Consider the following 24398-nt stretch of genomic DNA (forward strand, 5'->3'; position numbering starts at 1 on the left):
CTGTTTCAGCCTTTTGAAGAGTGAACCAGTGGATAGAGGATCTTTCTGTCTCTTCTCTGTAAATCTGCAATTCCAATAAAAATAAAATAAAATAAAATAAATATTTAATGAAAACTTGTTAATCTTACTTCAGAAAACTTTAAAACTATATATGCATATTTCTTTTTTTTTTTTAAGATTTATTTATAGATTTTTACAAAGTCAGATATACAGAGAGGAGGAGAGACAGAGAGGAAGATCTTCCATCCGATGATTCATTCCCCAAGTGACTGCAATGGCCGGTGCTGTGCTGATCCGAAGCCAGGAGCCAGGAACTTCTTTCAGGTCTCCCCCACGGGGGCAGGGTCCCAAGGCTCTGGACCGTCCTCGACTGCTCTCCCAGGCCACAAGCAGGGAGCTGGATGGGAAGTGGAGCTGCCGGGATTAGAACTGGCACCCATATGGGATCTTGGCGCGTTCAAGGCTAGGACTTTAGCCGCTAGGCCACGGCGCCGGGCCCTGCATATTTCTTTTATAAGATTTTCATTTTATTTGAAATGGAGAGAGAAGGAGAGCGCTCTCCCTTCCTCTTTTATCCTCAGTGCCAGTGAGAGCTGACAGTGGGCTGTGAGTGAGGACCTGAATCCACAGCGCCCATGTTCCGTCACCATACACACCAGCAAGAAGCTGGCATCAGGGGTGGGGTGTGGGTGCCTCCTCCAGTAGCCGCAGACCACCCTGGTTACTGCGTTTGCCCATGTGGTCTGTCAGGAGTGTGTGTGGTTTTATGAATGGGTAGGCCAAGCACCGGCTGTGGGTCACTCCCATCTTTGGTGAGACAGTCAAGTGAACGGTTCTTGGCATTGCTGTACCCTGAGCTTTTCAACGGGCAGAGAGATGGCGTGTACTCAGGTCTGAAAGGGTTGGCTGGGCCACCCGGAGTGTTACCGTTGATGGAAGCCATCTCGTTTTCCGATTTGAGGTCCTGACACCTTTGAAGTGTCCGCTGAAGTAATGTTCCTGGGTGGCCATCTTCTGGGCAGCTATGCGGTGTTCTTGTGGGGTCTGTGAGGGACAGCGTGGCTCGGGAGACACGGGTTAAGGAGTGGTTTGTCCTGCTGCTGTCCCAACTCCTGGGGAAGCTCATGGCTTCTGGCAGTCACTTGCTAAGTTGATGGAGAAAGTGAAGGTGTTAATAATGATGCAAATGCTGGTTCTTTTTGTCTTTTTCAAGAGCAGAGATAGGCCAACTAAAGGGAATTTTATGCCATTTTCTTCTGACGTTTCATTTAAATGTTTGTCTATTGTCATTTTTTAGCTTAAAATATTTTCAGTTATATCCCTGTGTGTGTGCAGAAGTGGTTGCAAACCAAGAGGCCCCTTCCAGCCAGGACCCAGAGTCCCGAGCTCCCAGGAGACTTAGCTGGGAGTCTGTTGCTGGGCTGGCACAGTGTGTTCACAGCATTCAGTGGGAAGCTCATACAAGCGCTTGTGGTGAGAAAGACATTTCAGTGACTGAGACAGGTCATAGTAAAGACGCTTACTATTTCTGTACTTAAAGTGAGCATAATGTAAATAATGATTTCATTATCCTCTGGCAAATTAATGGAGCAGTGCTTTCCTAGATTAAAGTATATATTCTTTTCATGATTAGAAAGTAAATTGGGGTCAGTGCCGCAGCTCAACAAGCTAATCTTCCACATGTGGGCACCTTTTCCTGTCCCAGCTGCTCCATTTTTGATCCAGCTCCTTCCTTATGGCCTGGGAGGGCAGTGAAGAATGGCCCAAGTGCTTGGGAGACCTGGCAGAAGCTCCTGGTCAGCTGAGCTCCAACAGCTGGGAGGAGTGAACCAGCAGATGGAAGATTGTCTCGTTCTCTCTCTGTCTTTCCTCTTGGTAAATCTGCCTTTCACATAAAAATAAATAAACCTTTTAAAAAAAAGAAAGTGTGTTGATTCCGGTCTTGTTGGGGATTTCATGAAGACTGATGCTGCGTTTTGAAAGCCTTTGCCTTATCTGTGGAGATGAGCATGATTTTTCTCCATTGCTAATAATGTCTTAATTACTGAATATCCTGCTATTGAATGGTCCTTGTGTTTCTGGATTAGATTTCTTTGGACTATGATTTTTAATGGCTTAGTAGGGGTCTGGTTTTGTATGTTACTTAGCACTGTTTGGTTTCCATTTCTGGGTATATTTTGTCAGATGGAACCTACAGGTGCCTCACAATCTGGGAGTTTTTCTTTTCTCCTAGCCAGTGGTGGGGAATGTTTTTTTTTCTGCCAAGGGCCATTTGAATAATTATAACAATTTTTGCAAGCCATAGAAAGTTATTAAAGTAAAAACTAGGCTGCTGTAGGTGCGCTGAATTTTGAGTTCTTCCCGCAATTGCTGTGACAGGGCCAGGCCCAAGGGCCATGGGCAGGTGCCCCGACTCCACCCTTGTCTCTGCTCTCAGAAAGTTCCGATGGAATCCACTTGCAGTGAAACCTTGGGGATTTGGTTTGGAGGGTTCTCTGATGAATTTCTCTTCTTTTCCCCTGGAACTTGGAATCTTTAAGTTTTTTGTTTCTACTGAGATCAGTCTTTGTAAATTCTGTCTTCCCAGGAAATTAGTCATTTCGACCACATTTTATAAAAATTCGTGTGCAGCGTGCTCTTTCCTGACATAAAGTGTTCTGTTTCGGTAGTTATTTCCTTCCATCGTGTCTGTTTGATTCATGTTTCCCCCTTCTTTGTCTCACCCTCTGCTCTCTTTCCTGTGGAGGGAGGGGATGTTAATTTACTGTTTTCTTTACTGTACTTGTTTGGAGCCATTCATGACCATGGATTTCCCGTTAAGTTGCTTTAATTGTGTCTCCAGACCCTGTCATTTTAGTTCATTTAGAGACTTCATTCTCACCGAAGGACTGTTTTATAGATTCCGGTGGATGTTTAAGTTTTATTTCACTGTGACTGTGATTGGCCTGCTGGGATTGGCCTGCCACCTGTGTGGTTGCCGGTTATGCCTGGGTCATGTGTGCCTTGGGAAAAGTGGCTGCTCGCTTACCAGGGCTTTGGTGGAGATCTCTAAGATCTCGTTGTTGATGAATTTGTTTGAGTCTTTCATTCTGCTTCTTTAGTACACTTGATTGTCTTTGAAGTATTAACATCCTCTCTCAGGATAATTTCTCTTTTATCGTGTGGTTTCTATTTTGTAAAGATGGCTCTGGGGTTTGGTAGACAATCAAAACCAATATAAATTGCATGTGGACTGCAGGCATTGTTTGCAGGTAACATCTTCATCTCATTCCAAGCCTGCAGTCCCTGCTTTCCTGTTGTCTGTGTTTGCCTGCGTCTGGCTATGTTATGTAAGCAAATCTGCTCTCTGCCCATGGCCCTGGGCTGTGGTGCCCCTGCCTCTCGGAGCCAGTCCTGGCCGTGCAGTCATCATTGGGGAGGAGTCAGTGCAGGGGATGCGTGCTTCGTTCCAGCCCAGGGACAGGGCGGTGTGGCATCGTGGGTTTTTGTTTTCATTGATGAAAAAATAGGATGGCATTCCAAATAAGCGCTGTTTTCCACACCAGTGGACAAGAACACCTGGAGAAAGAAAAGTGATCACAGCAGTGTGCAGGAGCAGGTCCAGTGAGCAAGAGATGCGTCTGCCACTTGCAGGAGACCTGGGAATGTTTTGGTGGCAAAGATGAGGAAATCTGGCCAATCCACATGGCGTGCTTTAGGCCATCTCATTATTCTAAGCCTCCAGAGGAGCTTTGCTTCAATGTGTTTCTCCTGCTTAGGATGGAGTTGGCTTTTGTCTGGTGAGCAGATGTGAGAACGACAGGCACGTGCTAAGTTCCAAGCTGTCTACTGCTTTCTGTTACACTGACTTTATGCAGGATTTCTGTTGCTGTGATCTCTTTCCGGTGATTTGCACAGCGTGCTGCGTTTATGCTGCAGACCCATGGCCCTTGTAGCCTGCCTCACCCCCCACTTCCTCTTGTGTGCTTTCTATGTTGTTTATGATGAGCTACTCATCAGACATAAAAACCTGTCCATATTTGCACCCCTCGTCCCTGTGTGTTTCTGGCGTAGAGCTGAGGAAATACCTCTCAGTCGTTGTTGCCCAAGGAATTTGTGTGTAGCAGTCTCAGTGGTGCCTGACGGTGGCTCAGTTGGCTGCCTGAACCTTCATCACGTTTCTTCTCAGTCTCTCAGTTGTTGTTCCTAACAGTGGGAAGGAAGAGGAAGTCTCTGATCCTATGGAACTATATCATAAAAAAAGTTGTTCCCACACTTGGTTTCTTTATATATGGCTGTTGATGTGTGTACTGCCTAATTTTATTGGTTTTGCATACTCGGTGTACAATGCAGTGGATTGCTCTGGGTCACTATTGATGTCCTTGCTTGGGAAGCCTGTGAAATAGTTCAGTTGCAGTCTTTGAGCAGGTCTGGGGTGCAGCTGGTGAGCCTACTATATGGTGTGATGGGATGTAGCTGGTTGAGTTAGCACCTGCTTGCCAGGCTCTGCCCACCCCACCCTTCCTGGCTCCTACCGTGCTAATTTCTTAAGTTAACTACCTGGAAACTCTGGGCTCTGTCAGCTTCCTCCTGCCACTTAGATAATTGAATATTTTGTACTTTGTACTTCCCGTGGAAACTTTGTACCATTCCCCTCTGAATCTGATTGGAGAATGAGAACTTGAAAGCCCTTGACTTTTGTCACCTGGGCAGTAGCTCCTGGAGTGTAGCAGGAACTGCTGTCACCAAGCTTGGCCAATAATGTGAACCAGTAGAAAGTTCACTCCCTTTCAAACAATAAAAATAAAATAAGCAAACTCAGGTCTTCGGAGTCTAGAAAACCTCCTCAGATTCAGTGCTTTTGTTTTCCACCCATCCAGGGACTCCACTTGCACAGTGGTTGGCTCCCTGCTCAGCCTGTCACTTATTCTATGTTCATTTCCACCCCACCGTGCCCCACTCCATTTTTTTTTTCATTCTTTTTTTCTTCATTGTTAGAATCTGTTCTCTCCAGCTGTGTTAAATGAAGATTTCATTTCTGAGGTGGTTTTGTCATTTTTTTTTTTCCTTCTAGAATTTATCTGAAAGGCCAAGTTAGAGAGAGACAGAGGTCTTCCATCTGCTGGTTTGTTCCTCAAATGGTCGCATCCACCAGGACTGTGCCAGGCTGGAGCCAGGAACCCAGAGCTTGCCCTAGTCTCTTGCATAGGTGCAGGGGTCCAAGCACTTGGTCCATCTTCCACTGCTTTCCCAGTCACATTGGCAGGGAGTTGGGTCAGAAGTGGAGCAGCTGCAACTCAAGCCAGCAGCCATGTGGGATGCTGGTGTCACCCGCAGCAGCTTTACCCATGGCACGAGGCCCTCCTTCTGAAACTTGAAGTGGAAGTACACTGCCCTGTTGTGTATTTCTGGATTCTCACAGTTCTGCACGAGTTTTTGTTGTATTTAAGCCATGTGAAGTTCAGGCTTCCCCTGCCTTGCTACATTTGGACATGTGCTTTTATCCGTGTTCATCGGCAGTTCTAGCTGCCAGCCTGGCGTGAGTGATGCTGCCCTCACCTGTTTAGCTGGAGAGTCTGGTGTGCTTGAGGCCTGCCGTAACAGGTGCTGCCATGATGGGAGATGAGGGCTTGGACGGACTTCCCTTGTCTCGCCTGGGAATGTCCAAAGCAGTTCTGGTCATGACTGGTGCTGTGCAGAGGAGCTGGACCCGGGGCTGACTTCCAGTTCTGTGATGCTCCTGTGTCTGGGGGAAGATGGAATGCATCTCTGCTGCATGCTCTTGCTGCCAGCCTCCTTAAAGCCACCTCCCCACCCCAGAAGCCGTGTCTGCCCAGATGCCTCAGTGCCAGGCACCTCATCTTAGTCCTTGCTGCAGCGCTCTTGCCCTCCAGCACCCACACCTGCATCCCACCCTGTTTCCCTGTCCTGGTGGCCCCTTCCTCTCTGGGTGCCACGCTTGACCCTGTTGCTATAGCTTCCCCGTGTGCTGGGCTCCCTGTTGGCTTCCAGCAGTAGCCATGTTGCTGGCTTTGCTAGTTTTGGATTTTTATTTCCCCAGTTTTTTGGAATGAAAGCTTTTGAATTTGGTCTCCCAGTTGTGTCTTAGGTATGGTTTATGAATTATAGGTGGTTGTATTTATCTGTTGATGTGTATGGTTTGGGGTGGGTGTATAAACAAATTCCTATCTAGATAGTTGCTTTTGGAAATGGCAGATCAAGATTTAAAGTTTTGTTTAAAAGCAACTCTTGGAGGTTGGTGCCGTGTGTAGTTGGCTCCTGTGGCACCAGCATCCCATGTGAGTGCTGGTTTGTGTCCCGGCTCTTCCACTTCCCATCTAGTTCCCTGCTTATGGCCTGGAAAATCAGTGGAGGATGACCCAAGTGCTTGGGACCCTGCACCCATGTGGAAGACCCAGAGGAAGCCCCTGACTGGCTTCAGGTTAGCTGAGCTCCATCCATTATGGCTATTGGAGGAGTGAACCAGCAGATGAAAGATGTCTTTTCTCTTTCTCTCTCTCCTTTGTAAATCTGACTTTCAAACAAATAAACTATCCATTTTGATTAAAAAAAATAAAAAACTGCTCTTGGGAGCTGGTGTTTGGCATAGCAATGTAAATGCATGGGTCCCATGAGTGCTAGGTTCGAGTCTTGGTGTCTAGCCTTCCAAACCAGCTCTCTACAGATGTGCACCATGGAAGGCAGCAGGTGAGGGCATAGGGCTTGGGCTCCTGCCCCCTACCTGGGAGAGCGGGATGGAGACCCAGAGTCCTGGCCTAGCCCAGACTGTTTGCAGGCATTTGGGAAGTGAACCATTGGTTCCGTCTTTCTGCCTTTTAAACAAAATGGAAGAGAACACTTTAAAAAAAAAAAAGAAAAACAAAGAAAAACAGAAATGCGAAAAACTATTCTTGGTAGATCAGGTTGTGTTAACAGTCATCTCTGGCTTTTTCTAGTAGTTACTGCTCTTAGCTTTCTGATGTGCTTGAATATTTTTGTTTTATCATTAAAAGTAAACTACTCCCCTTTGTCACTGGAGGCATAGGTACTGTTGTCAGAATAAAGTGCAGCTAGCTTTGTTTGGTACACCTTGCATAAACCATATTTCAAAAACTCATGGGGAGCTGCGGACACTTCCATCAGACAGCCCTGAGATGTCTCAGGTCATTTCCTGTGTCTGAGACCCTCTGATCATAATGAAGTGGGAAACTGGGCAATGAACCTAGGAGCCTGAGGCAGAGCACCAGGGGCAGCTGACCTTGCTGGCAGAGCGCCCTTTGGATTCCTGTCCCCAGCCAGGATGCTTCTCGCTCTAAGTGACAATGTGTTTGTGGTTCTCCTGGGACTCATGCTCAAGCCTGGGGTCTTTCTAGCTGATGCCTTATGACTGTTTGGGAACACCAGCTCTGGCAGCTGCTGCTGTGGGTCTGGGGTGGAAGACCTCACAGCAGCACCCTACAGTGTGTCCCCACTGCCTTCTGGATGGCATCGCCTGACTGCATCTCCCTGGCGCTCAAGTCTCTGCTTCTCCCATCTCGTGAAGGAAACTGGACTAAACCTAGAGGGAAACATCCTGTGAATGTAGGTGGTTTCTAGATCATGTCACAGAGGTGGTAGTTAGATGTGGCAGAGGTGTTGTTACCCAGACCTGGGATTTTCTTTCTCTTTTTTGAGTACTACATATACTTGCCTGATGACTTGAAGAACTTGGGGGAAACAGTGCCCAGTTTCTTCCATGCAGACCCTGAGTGTTGTCATTGTGGCCTGTGTGCCAGGCCCTTGTACTGGTGTCCCCACCCCAGAACTAGGAGGAGCTGTCTCGTGTGGTTGAGCCCTGCTGCAGGTTCCTGGCTGTCCCCAGCTGTCCCCAGCCTGCAGCTTCCAGGCATCCCCACTGTAGAGCACATGGGTCCTCACAGCGCAGTCACTGTCACGCTCCTGCTCCTGGCTTGTGATTCAGAGCTGGCTCTCTGTCTCGTTCTGCTGGGCCGGGTGCTGTGGGATCCCGCCTCCCCCTCCCCCCGCCCACTGGGTACAGTAGCGTGTGTGTTGCTGCCATTGTTGCACAGTGCTCTGGGACAGTCAGCATCGGGGTGGGATTGGGGGCGGGGGCGGCACTCTCCAAGGCATGGCTGCTTTTCACCATCATGGTGGGATGGCTCGGGGCTCGCAGCCTTGTCTCTAGGTCCTTGGCTGGCCTGGCTGCTTCGATGCTCTCCGTCAGTCTGCAGCCCTGAAGTGCGCCATCCTTTCCTGCCTCCCACAGGCAAGCGGTTTCTCTTGTTACGGTTCTTGGGGTGCGTTGGTCTGGGTCAGTGTTTCTGAATGAGCACGGTCAGGCTGCATGGCTGCTGTGGCTGCTTCAGCAGGGTGGCGGTGGGTCCGTGTTGCCTTTCATGGTGGAGAAAGCACCAGCAGAGAGTTAAGATTATCCACCTTTTTTTTTTTTAATTTATTTAGTTGAAAGACATGGTGCTGACATGCCATATGGGAAACTGTTCAAGTCGTGCCTGACCCCACTCCCCTTCCAGCTCCCTGCTTACAGCCTGGGAGGGCAGTGGAGAATGGCCCAATGTCTTGGGACTCTGCACCCGTGGGGGAGACCTAGAAGAAGCTCTTTTTAATTGATTGGGATGATACTCTGCCGGCTCTACCTTCAGACCAGAGATGGTCTCACCAAGAAACCATTGAACTTACCAGGACAATAAGATGCAGGACTTTATGCTTGGTAAATACCTCCAATGAAAGAATGTCAACTGAATTTGAACTATGGAAATGCAACAAGGTGGAGCAATCTGCCGTGAGGGGAGGGCGTGGGGTGGAATCCCAGTGCATAAAAAATGTATCACATAATGCAATGTAATTAATTTAAAAAAATGAAATGCAATAAAAATATGTTTAAAAAAAAAAAAAGAAGAAGCTCTTGGCTCCTGGGTTTGGATCAGCTTAACTTCAGTTATGGCCATTTGGGAGTGAACCAATGGATGAAAGATCTCTCTCTCTTCCCTCTACAAATCTGCCTTTCAAATAAAATTAAATCTTTTTTAAATTTTATTTTATTTTAAAAAGAGTGACAGAAGAGAGATCTTCCATCTGCTGGGTCACTCCCCAGATGATTGCAATGGCTGGAGCTGGGCTGCTCCAAGGCCAGGAACACCTGGGTCTCCAGCGAGGGCGCAGGGCCCCAGGTGCTAAAGCACATTAGCAGAGAGCTGGGTCAGAAGCAGAGCAGCTGGGACTTGAACATGGTGTCAGCATTGCAGGTGGCAGCTTTATGTGCTGTGCCACAAAGCCACCCCGTTCATGAAGTTTTTTTAAAGATTTATTTATTTTTATTACAAAGTCAGATATACAGAGAGCAGGAGAGACAGAGAGGAAGATCTTCCATCTGATGATTCACCCCCCAAGTGACCCTCAACGGCCGATGCTGTGCCGATCCGAAGCCAGGAGCCAGGAACTTCTTCCAAGTCTCCCACGTGGGTGCAGGGTCCCAAAGCTTTGGGCCGTCCTGGACTGCTTTCCCAGGCTACAAGCAGGGAGCTGGATGGGAAGTGGAGCTGCCGGGATTAGAACCGGCGCCCATATGGGATCCTGGTGCGTTCAAGGCGAGAACTTTAGCCGCTGCGCCACGCTGCTGGGCCCTCGTTCATGAAGTTTTGAAGTTAGGGTTTTTCTAGTCCAGTGTTCCAGTGGGTTTTTTTGTTTGCTTTAAGTGGGAATTTTTTTGTGTGTGTGATTTTGTTAGAGGCATGTGGTCTCGCAGTATTCATTTAGTGTTTATAAAGTCCACTGACCTTGGGTGCCCTTGGGAGCCATTTGCCTGCTGTCGATGATGTCTTCTTTTCTGTGGAGTGCAGGTGGTCTGTTGCAGTTGCTGTGATAATAAAACTGATACCTGTGGAAAGATCTGGTGTAAACCTAGCCTAAGGGAGGAGTCGTGTTACCCCTAACCACATCTGCCTCATAATAATAGAGCAAAGTGCATCTTGATTGAGCTGATTTTATTTGGAAACCTTTAATGACTGCACTGTAATTGCAGTTCAGGATTCCTGGAACACTGTAGAAAAAAACAAAACACAAGAAAATGACAAGGAGCTGTGGCTAAGGCTGAGAGTGTGCTCATGAGGAATGTTCTACTGGGGAGCCTGCTGGCTGCTTGTTTGGGGAAAGGTGTAGATACAGGCTGTGAAGTGGGAGAGAAAGCTTGGCAGTTCAGACCCTCCATTTACACGGCTTGCTGCCATCTTGGCATTCACTTTGAGATGTGGTCTTCAGAGTTCGCTTTCTTTTTTTGTTTGTTGGAGTGTAGGGAGTGGGTAGTAGGTTTGCTGGGGTTTACTTCATATACTGTGTAGTTCACCCATTTAGATGTTTAGTGTTTTTATATCTACTTGAAAGGCTTCCGTCCACTGGTTCACTTTCCAAATGTCAGTAATAGCCAGGACAAGGCCTGACCAAAGCCAGGAACGCACATAGCCACCCAGGTCTTCCATGTGGGTGGCAGGGGCCCATGCACTGAGCCCTCATTTGCTGCCTGCCAGGACTTCAGCCCACATTTTGATATGGGATGCAGGTGTCTCAGGCAGCTGCTTAGTTTCAAAACTTGTCCCAGTTCACCTGTTTAAATGTGCACTTCGGTAGGTTTGAACATCTTCATGCCCCCACCCTTCCCCACAGCACTCCTGGCTGTAGACGTCTTAAGTCTATTTTGGGGATGGCTGCAGCAGGACCTGAGACGAAGAACATCTTTTCTTACAGTTCAGGAGGTGGGACATCTAAGGAGCTGGCATGTGGGAGCTGGTGGGTGCCTTCTTGCTGTGTCCTTGGTTGGCAGAGGAGTAAGAGAGAACCGCCTTCCCCACGCCCTTTCTTGAGCAGCAGCGATCTGTGGACTTGGAGGTGACAGAGGCACTCACACTGAGCCTGTAGGTGACCAGTCACGTGCTTCTGGCTCTGGCTGTGTCTCCCCGGGAACCTTGATATGAGCCCAATTGTCACGTCACTATTTCTTTCACTTAGGCTAGCCTCTCCAAGGCTCACTCGTGTGGGTAGCACATATGGGCACCCACTCCCTTCATAGTGCTCAGCAAACCCCTCCCCCCCATGTGTGTGTGTTTTACCAGTCTGGCCATCAGCTGATGGACATTCAGTCGGTTTGTACTTTTTTGGCTCTGATAACTGAGGCTCCCAGAAGTGTATGTATTTGAAAATCTGGGCAGATGTTTTAATTTCTCTAGGTAGGTATCAGCAGTGGAAATGCCAGGTCATGTGAAAGCCCTGTGTAACTGTTGGAGTGATCCCTGGGTGGCTATACCACGTGCCTTGCTGCCAGGTCTGCAGGGGGTCCAGTTCCTCTGTGGTCCCTGGACACTGGTTACTGCATGTCATTTGCTCCTGCGTGTCCTAGGCAGCCAAGTGGCATTTCCCAGATGGCTATTGATGCCTTCTCTTTCCATGTGCTCATGGTCGTTTGCCTCTGCTCTTGGGAGAAGCATCTTTTCAGAGTCTATGCATTTTTATTAGTTGTTGGTCTTTTTATTGCTAGGCTGTAAGAGTTCTTTATGTACGCTAGCCTCGAGTTTCTTATGAGATATGTTGTACCTGGAGTGAGTCACCTGCAGGAACACTACACACTGCACACTGAAAATCTGGGACGAGTCCTTTATCACCAGCAGGCTAGAGAGGGCTTGTGCCGCTAAAGTTTTTGACCCTGAGCAGTGGCAAGGGATTGGTTTTTAAAACTGGAACCTGTAATTGCCTATGAAAGGGTCAGAGAGGAGCATCAACGAGCAGGAGTGTCACATCTGGCCATTCCTTTTCTCACAAGTGACTTCTGGGTGCCATTACTGATGTTATGTTCACAGGCTGACTGACAGGTGCTGACTGCCTTGCACTGTCACACAGGAGGTGTGGCTGAGGCCTGGCTTAAGTAATGTCCCCAGACCACTCTCAGGAAGGGGGAGGGGGCTACAGGGAGCAACATGTCAGGATCTTCCATCCACTAAGTGACTACAAGTTCTGACAGTGGTCCAGGCTAAAGCCTGGAACCAGAAGCCAGGGGCCCACACACTTGAATCATGTTCCACTGCTTTTCTCAGGCCATTAGTAGGGAGCTGGATCAGAAGTGGAGCAGCCAAAACACAAATCAGCATTTATGGGATGCTGGCACTGCAGGCAGCAATTTTATCCACTACATCGTAACACTGGCCTCAGTGACAGATTACAATCTCGGCTGAGGCTCATGGTCAGGCTGCGATACGGAATCTACACATGGATTATTTCTTTGGATCCTCACTGTAGTAGCACAGAGGAAAGAGACAGTACTGTTGTCAAGGGCAAGAACCAAGGCACTTTGAAACTGAAGAGCTAGCTCAGGTCAGGCTGATGCGATGGCTGCCGGAGGTGAGGTCCTTCCTGAGGTCAGGGGCACTCACCTCTGCTCTGCTGAGCTTTGGTTTGTCTTATTAAGTCAAAAAAAAGCACACGCCAGTGGGGCATGGAAGTACTTAGCTCTGAAAGCAGTTTTCCCTTTGAAAGGTGTAGTTCCAGTTGCTGGGACCGACAAAACTCCCCTGTGAAAGGCGTGTGTTCGGGGTTCAGCCAGATCTGTCTTTGAGCTCAGTCCCGTGTATCTTTGCTGTGTGACCTTGGGCTTGTGACATCACCATCGTGCACCGGTTGTCTGGGAAAACGGGGCTAGGAAGAGACTACCTTGAGCAGCGTGGAGATTGTTGAACACTGAGTGACAGGTGGCAAGTGCTCATTCCCTGTATATTCTCTGAGGGAGGGCGGGTTAAGGATGTGGGTGTCTGTTATTAATAAACTGAATGTCGCTTTTACATTTTTCCCAGAGGAAACACGAGGATAGAAGAGGCTTGTGAAATGTATACCAGAGCAGCAAACATGTTCAAGATGGCCAAAAATTGGAGCGGTATGTACCTGGCTTCTGTCAGCTTGCTTGTTAGGCTCAGAGGGAGGCAGTGGCCTCGGGGCAGGGCCAGTGCTGGGAGGTCGCTGATAGGGCTACCATGGCCCTTGAAGGCCCAGCGCTAAGGTTACCTTGTGAACACAGCACAGAGGGCCTCCTTTAGTTCCTGTGAGCTCTCTGATGCATATGATAATTAAAGGAGTTAAAGTTATCTGGAGTCAGGACAAGGAATCTTTGCTGTTTGTTTTTTTTAAGTTAATTTAATTTTGATGTTTACATAGTTGACAAGGGTGTACACCCATGAGGAACACTGATTAGGGTGGGGAGGGCCAAGACATGGGGGAAGGTGGGTGGGACAAATGCTTCTAATTTTCCTTTTCTTCCATTTCTGCTGTATGGGGTCAGGGCCACGCCCAGCTGCCAAACTACATCATTACTCAGGAATGAGGGATATCCACTTGGTGTCATCTTAGGAATGCCAGTGTGGAGAAGAATGTCCCAAGGCTGTTGCTTGAGTGGCTTTGCCAGTTCCATGACCCCATTGGCTTTGTTGCTTCCCAGGCTCCTTAGTTAACAGAGTCCACCCCAGTGGACTCACCCCACACCCTGACTGCAAAAGCTTGGTCAGGAGAGGTGTCCAGCTTGTTCTGCTCTCCATCTGCTGATATGGCACTAGCTGTCCTCTGCAGGCCTAAGTGAGCTGGCCATCGTGTCCCCCATATGCACCTGGGCATGCCATCCACTGCACAGGCATCATCAATCAAGGAGGCCCAGTCCAGATATAGGCACTCCAAGGTCAGACCACAAATCCTGTGATTTTCCCTGTGCCTCGAGTTTTGAGCCAAGTGGTCCAGTTTGGGACTTCCCGAAGAAATCTCACCATGGGTGACCGCAGGCCTGACTCTTATATGTGCCAGCCAGAACAGGGTCTGGTTTAATCCGTCACCTGTATCAGCCTGCGCACACACCAGTGATTGTAGTTGTCTGGTCAGTTCCGTCCCCAGCTGTTTGCTGTGATATTGGTGCACGGAGCCAGTAATCAATCATACCATGGACTACTGACTGATGATCAGTAGCTGAAGTTTATCAACAGCATCAGACTTTTTAAAGATTGAAGGTCATGTAGGCATGGGGAGGAGTGTTTGAGGAATTTACATTTCAACAGCAAGTGGGAGTTGATTTGAAACTATGGGAGTTCCCACACCTCTGCCTGAGGGAGGAAGCGCCTCTCTTTGATCTGTTACCTAAACCTGAGAACTAGGGAGTTTCTGGCTTGTTCCATATGAACAGTCCAGAGCCTTCCTGACAGGATTGCAACTAGCCATGGCTCCACATTGGCAAGGCTTCCCAATGGCCTCTCTTTAATCAATTGTCCTGCTACACCCAGCCCCATGTCCTGTGCAAACCAATGGGTGCTGCAGCTGAATCCAGCCTAGCCTTCCACAGATTGGGTCCTTACACCCACCAATGGGAACTAGTTCTGGTGACTCCCAATAACCCCTACCAGGCCCGCCCTAACCCCAATTCCTACAGGTGCCAATCTGTACAACAGACTAGTCTGGTCCATGCTACGTCCCAGTTAAGCTCTTGTATACACCTGTGGGTGTTACAACTTAGCTTAGCTCACCCTACCACCCAGTCCACACGTATGCTGGTGGATGCCACTGCCTTGTTCATCCTGGCCTGCCCCCAGTCCTGGCTCATGCCCACCAGTGGGAGCTGCAGCCCAGCAGAAGAGTGGCAGTTTCCCTACTGGAACCACTTCCAGTCTCTGGTCTTGCATTTTCTATGGGTATTGGAGTCTGACACAATTTGCAAGCTGAAACTACAGGTGCAGCTGGGACTTGAACCCAGGCACTCAGACGCGAGATATGAGTAACTTAGAGGGCATCTAAACCCCTGTGCACCCCCAAGGGTGTTTTCATGAAGCAGTATAACTCTAGTTAAGTCAGCTCATAGCATTCTGTACTCATGGGGTCCTCAGGGACCAACCCGTCCTCTCTGAGTCTGTCTGCTGTCTGCTGCTGGTGCTCTGTACCCCCTTCTGGCATGGAGCTTTTACCTGCGCTGTTTCTCTGTCTGTACACTCCCCCCAGACAGCGTGTGCCTGTTGCCCTGCTTCCAACAGGTCTCTTTGGGGATAGTCATCTCAGTGATGCCTGCCCTCAGCTCCCCTGTAACAGGAGCAGTTTTCTTTGAGTCTCTGGTCACCATTAAGCAAAACAAGTCAGTAACCTAAAAAAAGCATATTTCTGTGGTGGCTCCATCTGGTTTCAAGGCTGAACTTTGTGTGTGCGCACGTGTGCGTGCTTTAAGATCAGTTTGCTTATTTGTAAAGCAGAATGGCAGAGAGAGAGAGAGAGAGAGAGAGCGCGAGCCCTTCTATGTGTTGGTCCACTCCCCAAAGGCCCACAGCAGCTGGGGCCGACCAGGCTGAAGCAAGGAGTCAGGAACTCTGTCGGGTTCTCCTGCGACTGTGGCAACCACCCGCTTCCTAGGTGCACTAACAGGAAGCTGGATTAGAGGCAGAGTGGCCAGGGCTCTGGCCTCCTGTGGACAGCACAGGTGCTAGTTGCCTCCACCTGCAGCGCCTCCCACCTGTTCCTGGGTGCCTCTCTCTTAGCACAGACTCTGGGCCCTTGTGTCCAGGAGCCTTCTCTGTACACAGTGTACAGCTGTCACAAAGCCTGTCCCAGCAGGGATCTGAGCAGCGCTCATAGACACACCCTGAACCTCGAACCAGTGTGGGTACTGCAGGAAAGAACGCAGATGCTCCCACTGACTAGGACCAACCAGCACCTGTGTCACCCGTCAGTCTCAGGCTTTGCTGTTAAGTGGGAGGGAACAACTGCATTGTTAACACCCCCCTTTTTTTTAAGATTAAGACTTGTGGGTCAAAATAAGAGACTTTCTCCTTAAAGCCTCCACTTTCCACAGTGCAGCCCGAGTGTGGTGGACGTGCAAGATAGAGAAAGAGTAGGCAGTACCTTGGACCCGGCGTTTTACCTTCCTCTGACCACTTGCAGCTTCCATTCTGTGTTTGTGTGGTACACCTGAACAGTCCAGGGCTTGGCTGCTGTGGAGGCCTGGGTGTGTCGAGGAGTCCTCGCTGCCTGACATGAGCTGCCGGCCGGTCGTTTCTGTGTTGGCCCAGAGGCTCTTGACCAATGTGTTCTCCGGTGGGAATGCCACTTCTCGGTGAAGGAGGCCCTGCACTTACCGCGTGGATCGATCGGCAGGCAGTGTGTGCCTGTGTGTGACCGGGCTCCTCCTCTCCAGCTGCAGGAAACGCCTTTTGTCAGGCCGCCAAGCTGCACATGCAGCTGCAGAGCAAGCACGACGCCGCCACCAGCTTCGTGGACGCCGGCAACGCTTACAAGAAGGCAGACCCCCAAGGTGAGGCCACCCAGCAGCGCCTGTGCTGCTCTTGTCCCGGCCTGGACAGAGTCTCCTTCATCTCAGGGCCAAGTGGGTCCTCCCGAGCCCTAGTGGAGGAGTGTGGGTGTTGAGACGATTGAGGGAATTGGGTGTGTGCAGTGGTTTCTCTTGCTAAGTCATTTAGAGGCTTCACGGGTGGAGCAAGGTTTAAATATATCCTGGTGCCCGTGAGCAGCATTTTCTTGAACTTACACTCCTAGGAATTTTATCTCTGACTTTGTTCCATCCTGTGTGTGTGGACCGTGTTACTGCCCAGGAGAGGGAATTGGTGCCTGCTGCTGCATACCTTGTGAATTCTTACAAGATCCAGTTACCATGAGCTTGTAATGCCGGTGGTTACAAAGACGCCTCGTAGTCTCACAGTACCCACATGTTTTTTAAGTATTGGTTTTGAGGAAAAGAGGACATTGGAAATCTGAAGTGGTTCCATTTTGCAGATTGCTTTGTTTGGGAGAGTATGCTGAGCAGGTTCTGCAGTGACTCCATCCTCGCACTCACGTGCACAATCACTCTGTGACTCCACTTTTTCTTCAGTAGTCCCTTCTGCCTAGCGTGATCTCCCACTCCTTTTTTTTCTTTAGTAGATGTTTTTATCAGCAGAGAGAGTGGAACACAGAGATCTGTCCCCAGATGACCCCAACAGCCAGCAGGGGCCCAAACACTTGGGTCACCTTTTGCTGCTTTTTTCAGGCCATTACGGGGAGCTGAATCAGAAATGGAGCAGCCTGGACACAAAGTGGCATCCATATGAGAGGCTGGCATTGCAGGTAGCAATCTTACCCACTATGCTATAACACCAGCCCCCCAACTTTTATGAAAATGTCATAAAGAAATAAGGTATTTTCAAGGGCTTTTCTATCAAGATTAATTTCCCAAATGAGAACCTGCGTAGAGACCACCTGAGTAGACGGGCCTCTGTCCTGTCAGCATTGTAGAGTACGATTCAGGCGCTGCAGTCTCTGGTCTCAGAGGGTCTGCAGAGGCCTGCTCATGTCCCTGGGGTCGCTGGAGAGCTACATGCAGTTCCTTGGTGTGTGCTCGGTAGAGCAGGAACAAGTGTACACCTGTAGAAGGACAGTGCAGCAGTGGGTCCACGGGAGCCCAGGCCAGCCGCTGCTCTCCTGCGCACTCTGCTGGTCAAAGGGCAACTGGGAGCCCACTTTTAATAAGAGTTTGGGAGGAAGTCGCTTTTCATTTTCATTGGTCTGTTTATATTCATGGTCCTTGAGTCAGATGTTTGCACACAGCTGCCTCTTCCCAGCCAAAAACCCTAACTCTGGAGCTGTTAGCTGCGTGCAGTATTGCAAATGGCAGTGCTGTGTGGCAGGGCTGTGCGCTGGCTCCCTGCTTCAGAAAGAGTGCCCCACAGGGGCAGTGTCACTCTCCGGGGTTCCTTCCTCTTTCACACAGGTTAGCGCCCCCTCATTAGCATCCTCTGAGGGAATTTTTCCCAAATTAACAGACAAACCTGTGAGGGTTTTTTTTATTTATTTTAATTAATTTATTTTTATTTGAATGGCAGAGTGAAGGAGAGACAAAGATATTCCATTCACTGGTTCACTCTCCAAATGGCTGCAATGACCGTAGTCCAGCCAGTCCAAAGCCAGGAGCTTCTTCCAGGTCTACCACATAGGCTTTGGACCATCCTCCACTGCTTTCTCAGACCATAGCAGGGACTCGAACAGGTGCCTCTTTGAAATGCCAGCACTGTAGGTGGAGGCTTTGAACACGTTGACATTTGCACTGTAGCAGATGGATTCTGCCGGTGCTGGTTTCAGTTCCCCTGGCTGTGCTTTCCTTTGTGGTCCAGTGTCCTCTGGGCAGAGTCCCCGCTTCGAGGCTTCGAGTGCCTGAGGTAGTGTCACTCCCTGAAACCGCACTGTAGCTGCAGGGCACGAAGCCGGGCTCTTGAAGTGGGACACAGGCGGGCTTTCTGTCTGCTGCTTACTCCCTCCTCCGGCCACCCTCTGCTCCCAAGGGGCACCTCACTGATGTCCTGTGAGAGCTGGGAAGGCAGGCCCCTGAACCCCCTTTGACTGAATGGATCTCTCGTTGTTTCTCTTGAATGCACTCGTGGCAGAGGCTATCAACTGCTTAAACGCAGCCATCGACATTTACACAGACATGGTAAGATGCTGGCCTGCTCGCGCAGCTCTGGGGCCTCCTGGACTGGCGTGCTAGGGGCTCAGTGTGTGTGACGGACGCTCATTCTTTTCCACCAGGGGAGGTTTACCATTGCAGCTAAGCACCACATCACCATTGCCGAGATCTACGAGACAGAGCTGGTGGACATTGAGAAGGTAAGCTGGCCCGAGGCCTCATCAGGAGGGGTTGCCCTAAGGAACCTGCTGCTGTCCCAGCCAGCTGGAGTGGAGCCATGAGGCCTCGCTGGGATGTGTGTGGGTGGGCTGGTGGAGGAGGTGGCAGTGAGGGTCTTAAGACACGAGAGCCACTCATGGCTTATGAGGCGGCATAGGGCTGTCTCCGCAGTCTCGGACTGTGCACACAGCTGTAGAACTGTAAGAAGTCACAGATTGCTCCAGTCTCACAAGGCCTGTCTCCTGGCCTTTCCTGTTCCCGTTTGTGACTGCCTATGCCCTAGCTGATTCCTTCCAGGGTGGCACCTGGCTGCTGCCAGTGGCTTCCTGGCAGTGGAGGCTCTGCCCAGACCTTGTCTTTCCTTCTGAGTGGCCGGAGGCTTGGCTTCGCTAAGTCTGCATAGCGTGACCAGAGTTTCTGTGTCTCCTCTCCACAGCATGTGGAGGACGGGGAGCACCCTCGTGCTGGCTGCCCCTTGGGGTGTGAATGAGGACAGTCTGGCCTGCTGTGGTGAGCTCCAGACCTGAGATGTCAGGGGGCTTTGGTCCCTCTAAATATTCTGGTGTGGCTGCTGTGGATTTGGCCGTGGTGGAAACTCTGGCGTGGGGTGCCTTGCCCTGTGTTTTTCTTGCAGCTCCAGGCTGACAGGGTCCTGCCGTCCTCAGTTTGTGTCATACTGTGTTGTCATCAGTGTGACTGGCCATTGCTGTACTGGCCTGTGGGAAGTGAGAGAGGCCCACACCTTGTCTGCTTGCATTCCACTGAAGAGCTGGGCACATGGGGGCTGCACACAGGGCAGCTGGGCATTTGCTCTGTGGGCGGAAGGATGATCAGGCTTTGATGGACAGCAGGTGTCTGTCACCAGGAGTCTTCTGGTGCGGCATGCACTCCTGCTTCCCGAAGTCAGAGTCAGTCGCTACAGTGTGGGAAGTTTGTTATTGGTATGGCTTCATTTCTATAAAAGAAATGTTTATGGGCCCGACGGCGTGGCCTAGCGGCTAAAGTCCTCTCCTTGAACGTGCCAGGATCCCATATGGGTGCCGGTTCTAATCCCAGCAGCTCCACTTCCCATCCAGCTCCCTGCTTGTGGCCTGGGAAAGCAGTCGAGGATGGCCCAATACTTTGGGATCCTGCACCCACGTGGGAGATCTGGAAGAGGTTCCTGGTTCCCGGCTTCAGATCGGCGCAGCACTGGCTGTTGCACTCACTTGGGGAGTGAATCATCAGACGGAAGATCTTCCACTCTGTCTCTCCTTTCTGTATATCTGACTTTGTAATAAAAATAAATAAATCTTTAAATAAAAAAATGTTTATGCAGAAATAGCTTTTAATTGCAGATTGTTCATGCATCACATGTGTGTGTTTTCAGGCTATTGCACATTATGAACAATCTGCTGATTATTACAAAGGAGAAGAATCCAACAGGCAAGTATTATTTTCCTGTTTTACTATACACAATGAAATTTCTGTATCCTCTGAGTGTGTTCGGTAACGTCCATGAAGGTGCAGTCCCCCTCCGTCCCCCTCCTGTCCCCTCCTGTTCCCCTCCTGTCCCCCCGTACCCTCCTCTCCCTCTCCTGTCCCCCTCCTGTCCCCCTCCTGTCCCCTCCTGTTCCCCTTCTGTCCCCCCGTACCCTCCTCTCCCTCTCCTGTCCCCCTCCTGTCCCCCTCCTGTCCCCCTTCTGTCCCCCCCGTACCCTCCTGTCCTCCTCCTGTTCCCCTCCTATCCCTTCCTATCCTTTCTTGTCCCTTCATGTCCCCCTCCTGTCCCATCCTGTCTCCTTCTGTCTGCCCTGTCCCCTCCTGTCCCTTCATGTCCCCCTCCTGTCCCTTCCTGTCCCCTCCTGTCCCCCTCCTGTCCCCCTCCTGTCCCCTCCTGTCCCTTCTTGTCCCCCTCCTGTCCCATCCTGTCCCCTCCTGTCCCCCTCCTGTCCCCTCCTGTCCCCCTCCTGTCCTCTTCCTGTCTTCCCCATTCCTTCCTGTCCCCCTCCTGTTCCCTCCTGTCCCTCTCCTGTCCCTCTCCTGTCCTCCTCCTGTCCTCCTCCTGTCCCCCTCCTGTCCCCCTCCTGTCCTCCCCCTGTCCCTTCCTGTCCCCCTCCTGTCCCCCTCCTGTCCCCTCCTATCCCCCTCCTGTCCTCCTGTCCCCTTGACGGTGCTCTGGTTCATCCTTTCAGCTCCGCTAACAAGTGTCTGCTGAAGGTGGCGGCGTATGCTGCCCAGCTGGAGCAGTACCAGAAAGCCATCGAGATTTATGAGCAGGTGAGGACGCTCCCGCTGCCTCTGAGGGCATGCGCTACCAGGCTTTTATGTATATTATACATATGATCGAGCGCATGCATCTAGCAGACTATCCTTAAGGTTATCCAGGTTGTAATATGTCTCCATTCATTGCTTCTCATGCCTTCATCATCTTCCATTTGATCCTTTCATCAGTTGTCAGCATTTGAATCATTTCCACTTTGGAGCTGTTGCTAAAAATGCTGCTGTGGATATTTGTGTTCAGGTTTTTTAGGGGTGTTTTTCTTTTTTAAAATGTATTTACTGTTATTGGAAATGCAGTTATGGATGGGGTGTGGGAGGAGAGACCAAGAGAGAGATTCCATGTGCTGGTTCCCTACCCAAATGGCCACACTGGCCAGTCTGAAGCTGGGAGTCAGGAGCTTCTTCCATGTCTCCCACATTGGTGCAAGGGCCCATGGACTTGGGCCAGCCTCCGCTGCTTTCCCAGGTTATAAGCACTTAGATTGTGTGCACATTTTTTCCCCATTATACATAAGCTGAGGAAATGTTGGGGACCTTATTAGCCCAGGCCAAATGGCTGAGACAGCGCCAGCTCTAATCCCGGCAGTCCCGCTTCCCATCCAGCTCCCTGCTTGTGGCCTGGGAAAGCAGTCTAGGATGGTCCAGAGCCTTGGAACCCTGTACCCACATGGGAGACCTGGAGAAAGTTCCTGGTTTCCGGCTTTGGATCGGCTCAGCTCTGGCCATTGCAGTCACTTGGGGAGTGAATCATCGGACGGAAGATCTTTCTCTCTGTCTTTCCTCCTCTCTGTATATCTGTCTTTGCAATAAAAATATATAAATCTTTTAAAAAAAAAAGTGGCGCAATCAGGACTCAAGCCAGCACGTGGGATACCAGTGCCACAGACAGAGGCTTAACCTACTGTAACACCCCACCAACCCCTCTGAGAGGTGTGTTTTTAGTTCTTTTGGCCTATGTCTCAGAACCTGTGCTCAATTTTTTAAGACCCTTCAAAACTGTTTTCTGCAGTGATTGCACCAAAGAATCAGTCTGGGTCTGCCACGAGAATGGCAGGGACCCCACTATTGCAGTCATCACCAGGGGCCACACTGGGAGGAGGCTGGCGCTCAAACATAGAAACTTCAGTGTAGGATCTGGGCATGCCCAGTAACCTCTTCCCCACTGTGGCAGGTGCCCACCCCACCAGCACTCTGGCCTGTGTACCAGCATACTGTGAGAGCTTCAGTTCAAGGCCTGGTTGGTCCACTTTCCTTCCAACCCCCTGCTAATGTTCCTGGGAAAGGAGTGGAAGATGACCCAAGTGTTCGGACCACCAATTTGGGAGACCTAATTGACATTTCAGGGTCCTGGCTCAGCCCTGGCCATTGCTGGAGCCATTTGGGGAATGAAGCAGTGGATGAAAGGAATGAGAAAGAGAGTTGGAGAGATATTCCAAATGGCTGTGATGGCTGGAGCTGGGCTGGTCCAGAGCCAGGAGCTTCTGCGTCTCCCATGTGGGTGCAGGGGTCCAAGGCCCTGGGCCATCCTCCACTGCTTGCCAGGCCACAAGCAGGGAGCTGGAAGGGAAGTGGAGCCGCCTGGATGTGAACTGACACCACACACAGAGGCTTAGCCCCGTTCTCAGCCATTGTTGAAGCCTTTAAGAACAAGCATCTGGGAATTTTTATTTTGCCTGATAGGAGAAGATGGACTTTTTAAATCTTACTCTGTTCTGTGTGCCTAGGTTGGGGCAAACACCATGGATAACCCTTTGCTGAAGTACAGTGCGAAGGATTACTTCTTCAAAGCAGCCCTGTGTCACTTCATAGTAGACGAGTTGAATGCCAAGGTAAGGAGGACACTAGTGCTGTGTCCTGGTCACAGTAGACGAGTTGAGTGCCAAGGTGAGGAGAATGCCACTACTGTGTCCTGTGCTGGAGACTAGCTCCAGCGGAGTTGCAGGTTCCAGAATGATCTGTGGAACTGGGGAAAAAGAAGACAACAGACCATGACTTGGTGTTCATAATGGACAACTCAGAAAGCTGTTTTCTTTGTTTATACAGAAATCATCACAGGCTTTTGCACAAACATTTGATTGTTCTGTTGTTTACTTCATGATTAAACAGGTGGTTACAAAGATAATTTTGCAAAATATTATAATTATTTCCCCTCAAGGCAAGCCGTCACTCATTCTCCAGCTGCAGTTCCTGGGTTACAGCCAGGAACTCCAAGGCTGGCAGCACCTGAGTGCTGCATTTCTTTTTCTACAACTTATCTGTCATTTTAAGGAAGATATATATCATAAAGGGAAAAAATGTAAAAATCAAAAACAAAAAACTTCAAACTTTAAATCCCACTACAACTACGGGCTTTACAACCCCCATAAACAGTCAAAAAATAATTAAAAACATGGTTCTATATTGTTAGTACAAACATCTTTTAGTTCCTCTAGCCAAAGGGTCATGAGATAGGCAAGACAGATACATTTTCTATGCTCAAAAATTTTTTTTTTTTTTTTTTTTTTTTTGCAAAAGCAGGCTAACCCTTAAGGTTACAGTGACTGTATTTATTATCACGATAGTTGCGGGGGCACAGGCATGCGATAAATGGATTTCTCTTACTACCATCATTTTCATCAGTTTTGAGATACTTACCAAGCTGTTTCTAAAAAGGCATGCTACATGTCTGGGCCAGGTTTCTGGGCAGTAGTTAGGGACACAGTGAGGTGTTCAGGAATGCTGTGGGCTCAGCTATACTCCTGTGTGCATTAATTCTCATAAATTGCTAATAACCCACTCACTAAAATGTTATCAATAACATTAGTTCCTAAGCTCACATCAGTTACAGAAACCATCTCACAGGGGCAAACAACAATGCCTCAACAGATTTCAGAGGGTTTTAAAGGGATAGCTGAGTGTCCATGCAAATGGGGTGGAGCCAGATTGAGGTGGTTGGAGAGACCTCTGCCAGGCCTTGCCATACAACTGGAAGCTCCTCGTGGCCTTGCTGACAGGGAGCCTTCTCTTGACACCTTTGTGTCGTCCACCCCCACTGCACGGCTCCCAGCAGTCCTGGTCACAGTAAACGAGTTGAATGTCAAGATGAGGAGGACACCACTGCTCATGTCCTGGTTGGCTCTTGATCTCACGTACAGGTGCTTTGTCATTTTTATCTCACTTTGTTTCATTTCATCCCCGAGTGAGAACATTAAAAATAGTAATTCTGTGGTAGGTGTCCCAGCTGTGTGCTTGAGCAGCTGCTAGAGCTGTGCCCTTGAAGTTGCTGGACATTTCCCCGTAGCCACATTTCCTTCCATGGCTGTGCTTTAAGCACACTTAGGGAACTCAGTGCAGCAGGTAAAAGCAGAATAGCATCCTTTTTTTTTTTTTTTTTTACAAAACTCAGAAATGGAGCTAGAGTGAGGGCTGGAGAGGAGTGAAAGCCGGGAGGGGGTGGATGCTGGGCTGCCTGAGTGTCAGCAACAGCACTGGA

General features: G+C 49.7%; 1 protein-coding gene across 1 annotated transcript in view; it reads left to right on the plus strand.

Moving 5' to 3' along the window:
• Nucleotides 1-24398, plus strand: part of NAPB (NSF attachment protein beta) — a 34062-nt gene that overhangs the window by 4475 nt on the left and 5189 nt on the right. The window contains exons 2-8 of the mRNA XM_004585653.4: nucleotides 12831-12910; nucleotides 16187-16303; nucleotides 18426-18472; nucleotides 18568-18645; nucleotides 20034-20089; nucleotides 20839-20923; nucleotides 22651-22755. Of these exons, the coding sequence (XP_004585710.1) occupies nucleotides 12831-12910; nucleotides 16187-16303; nucleotides 18426-18472; nucleotides 18568-18645; nucleotides 20034-20089; nucleotides 20839-20923; nucleotides 22651-22755 (568 nt within the window). The remainder of the gene's footprint in view (nucleotides 1-12830; nucleotides 12911-16186; nucleotides 16304-18425; nucleotides 18473-18567; nucleotides 18646-20033; nucleotides 20090-20838; nucleotides 20924-22650; nucleotides 22756-24398) is intronic.

The sequence above is a fragment of the Ochotona princeps genome, chromosome 22, assembly GCF_030435755.1.
Source record: "Ochotona princeps isolate mOchPri1 chromosome 22, mOchPri1.hap1, whole genome shotgun sequence".
NCBI classification, from domain to species: Eukaryota; Metazoa; Chordata; class Mammalia; order Lagomorpha; family Ochotonidae; genus Ochotona; species Ochotona princeps.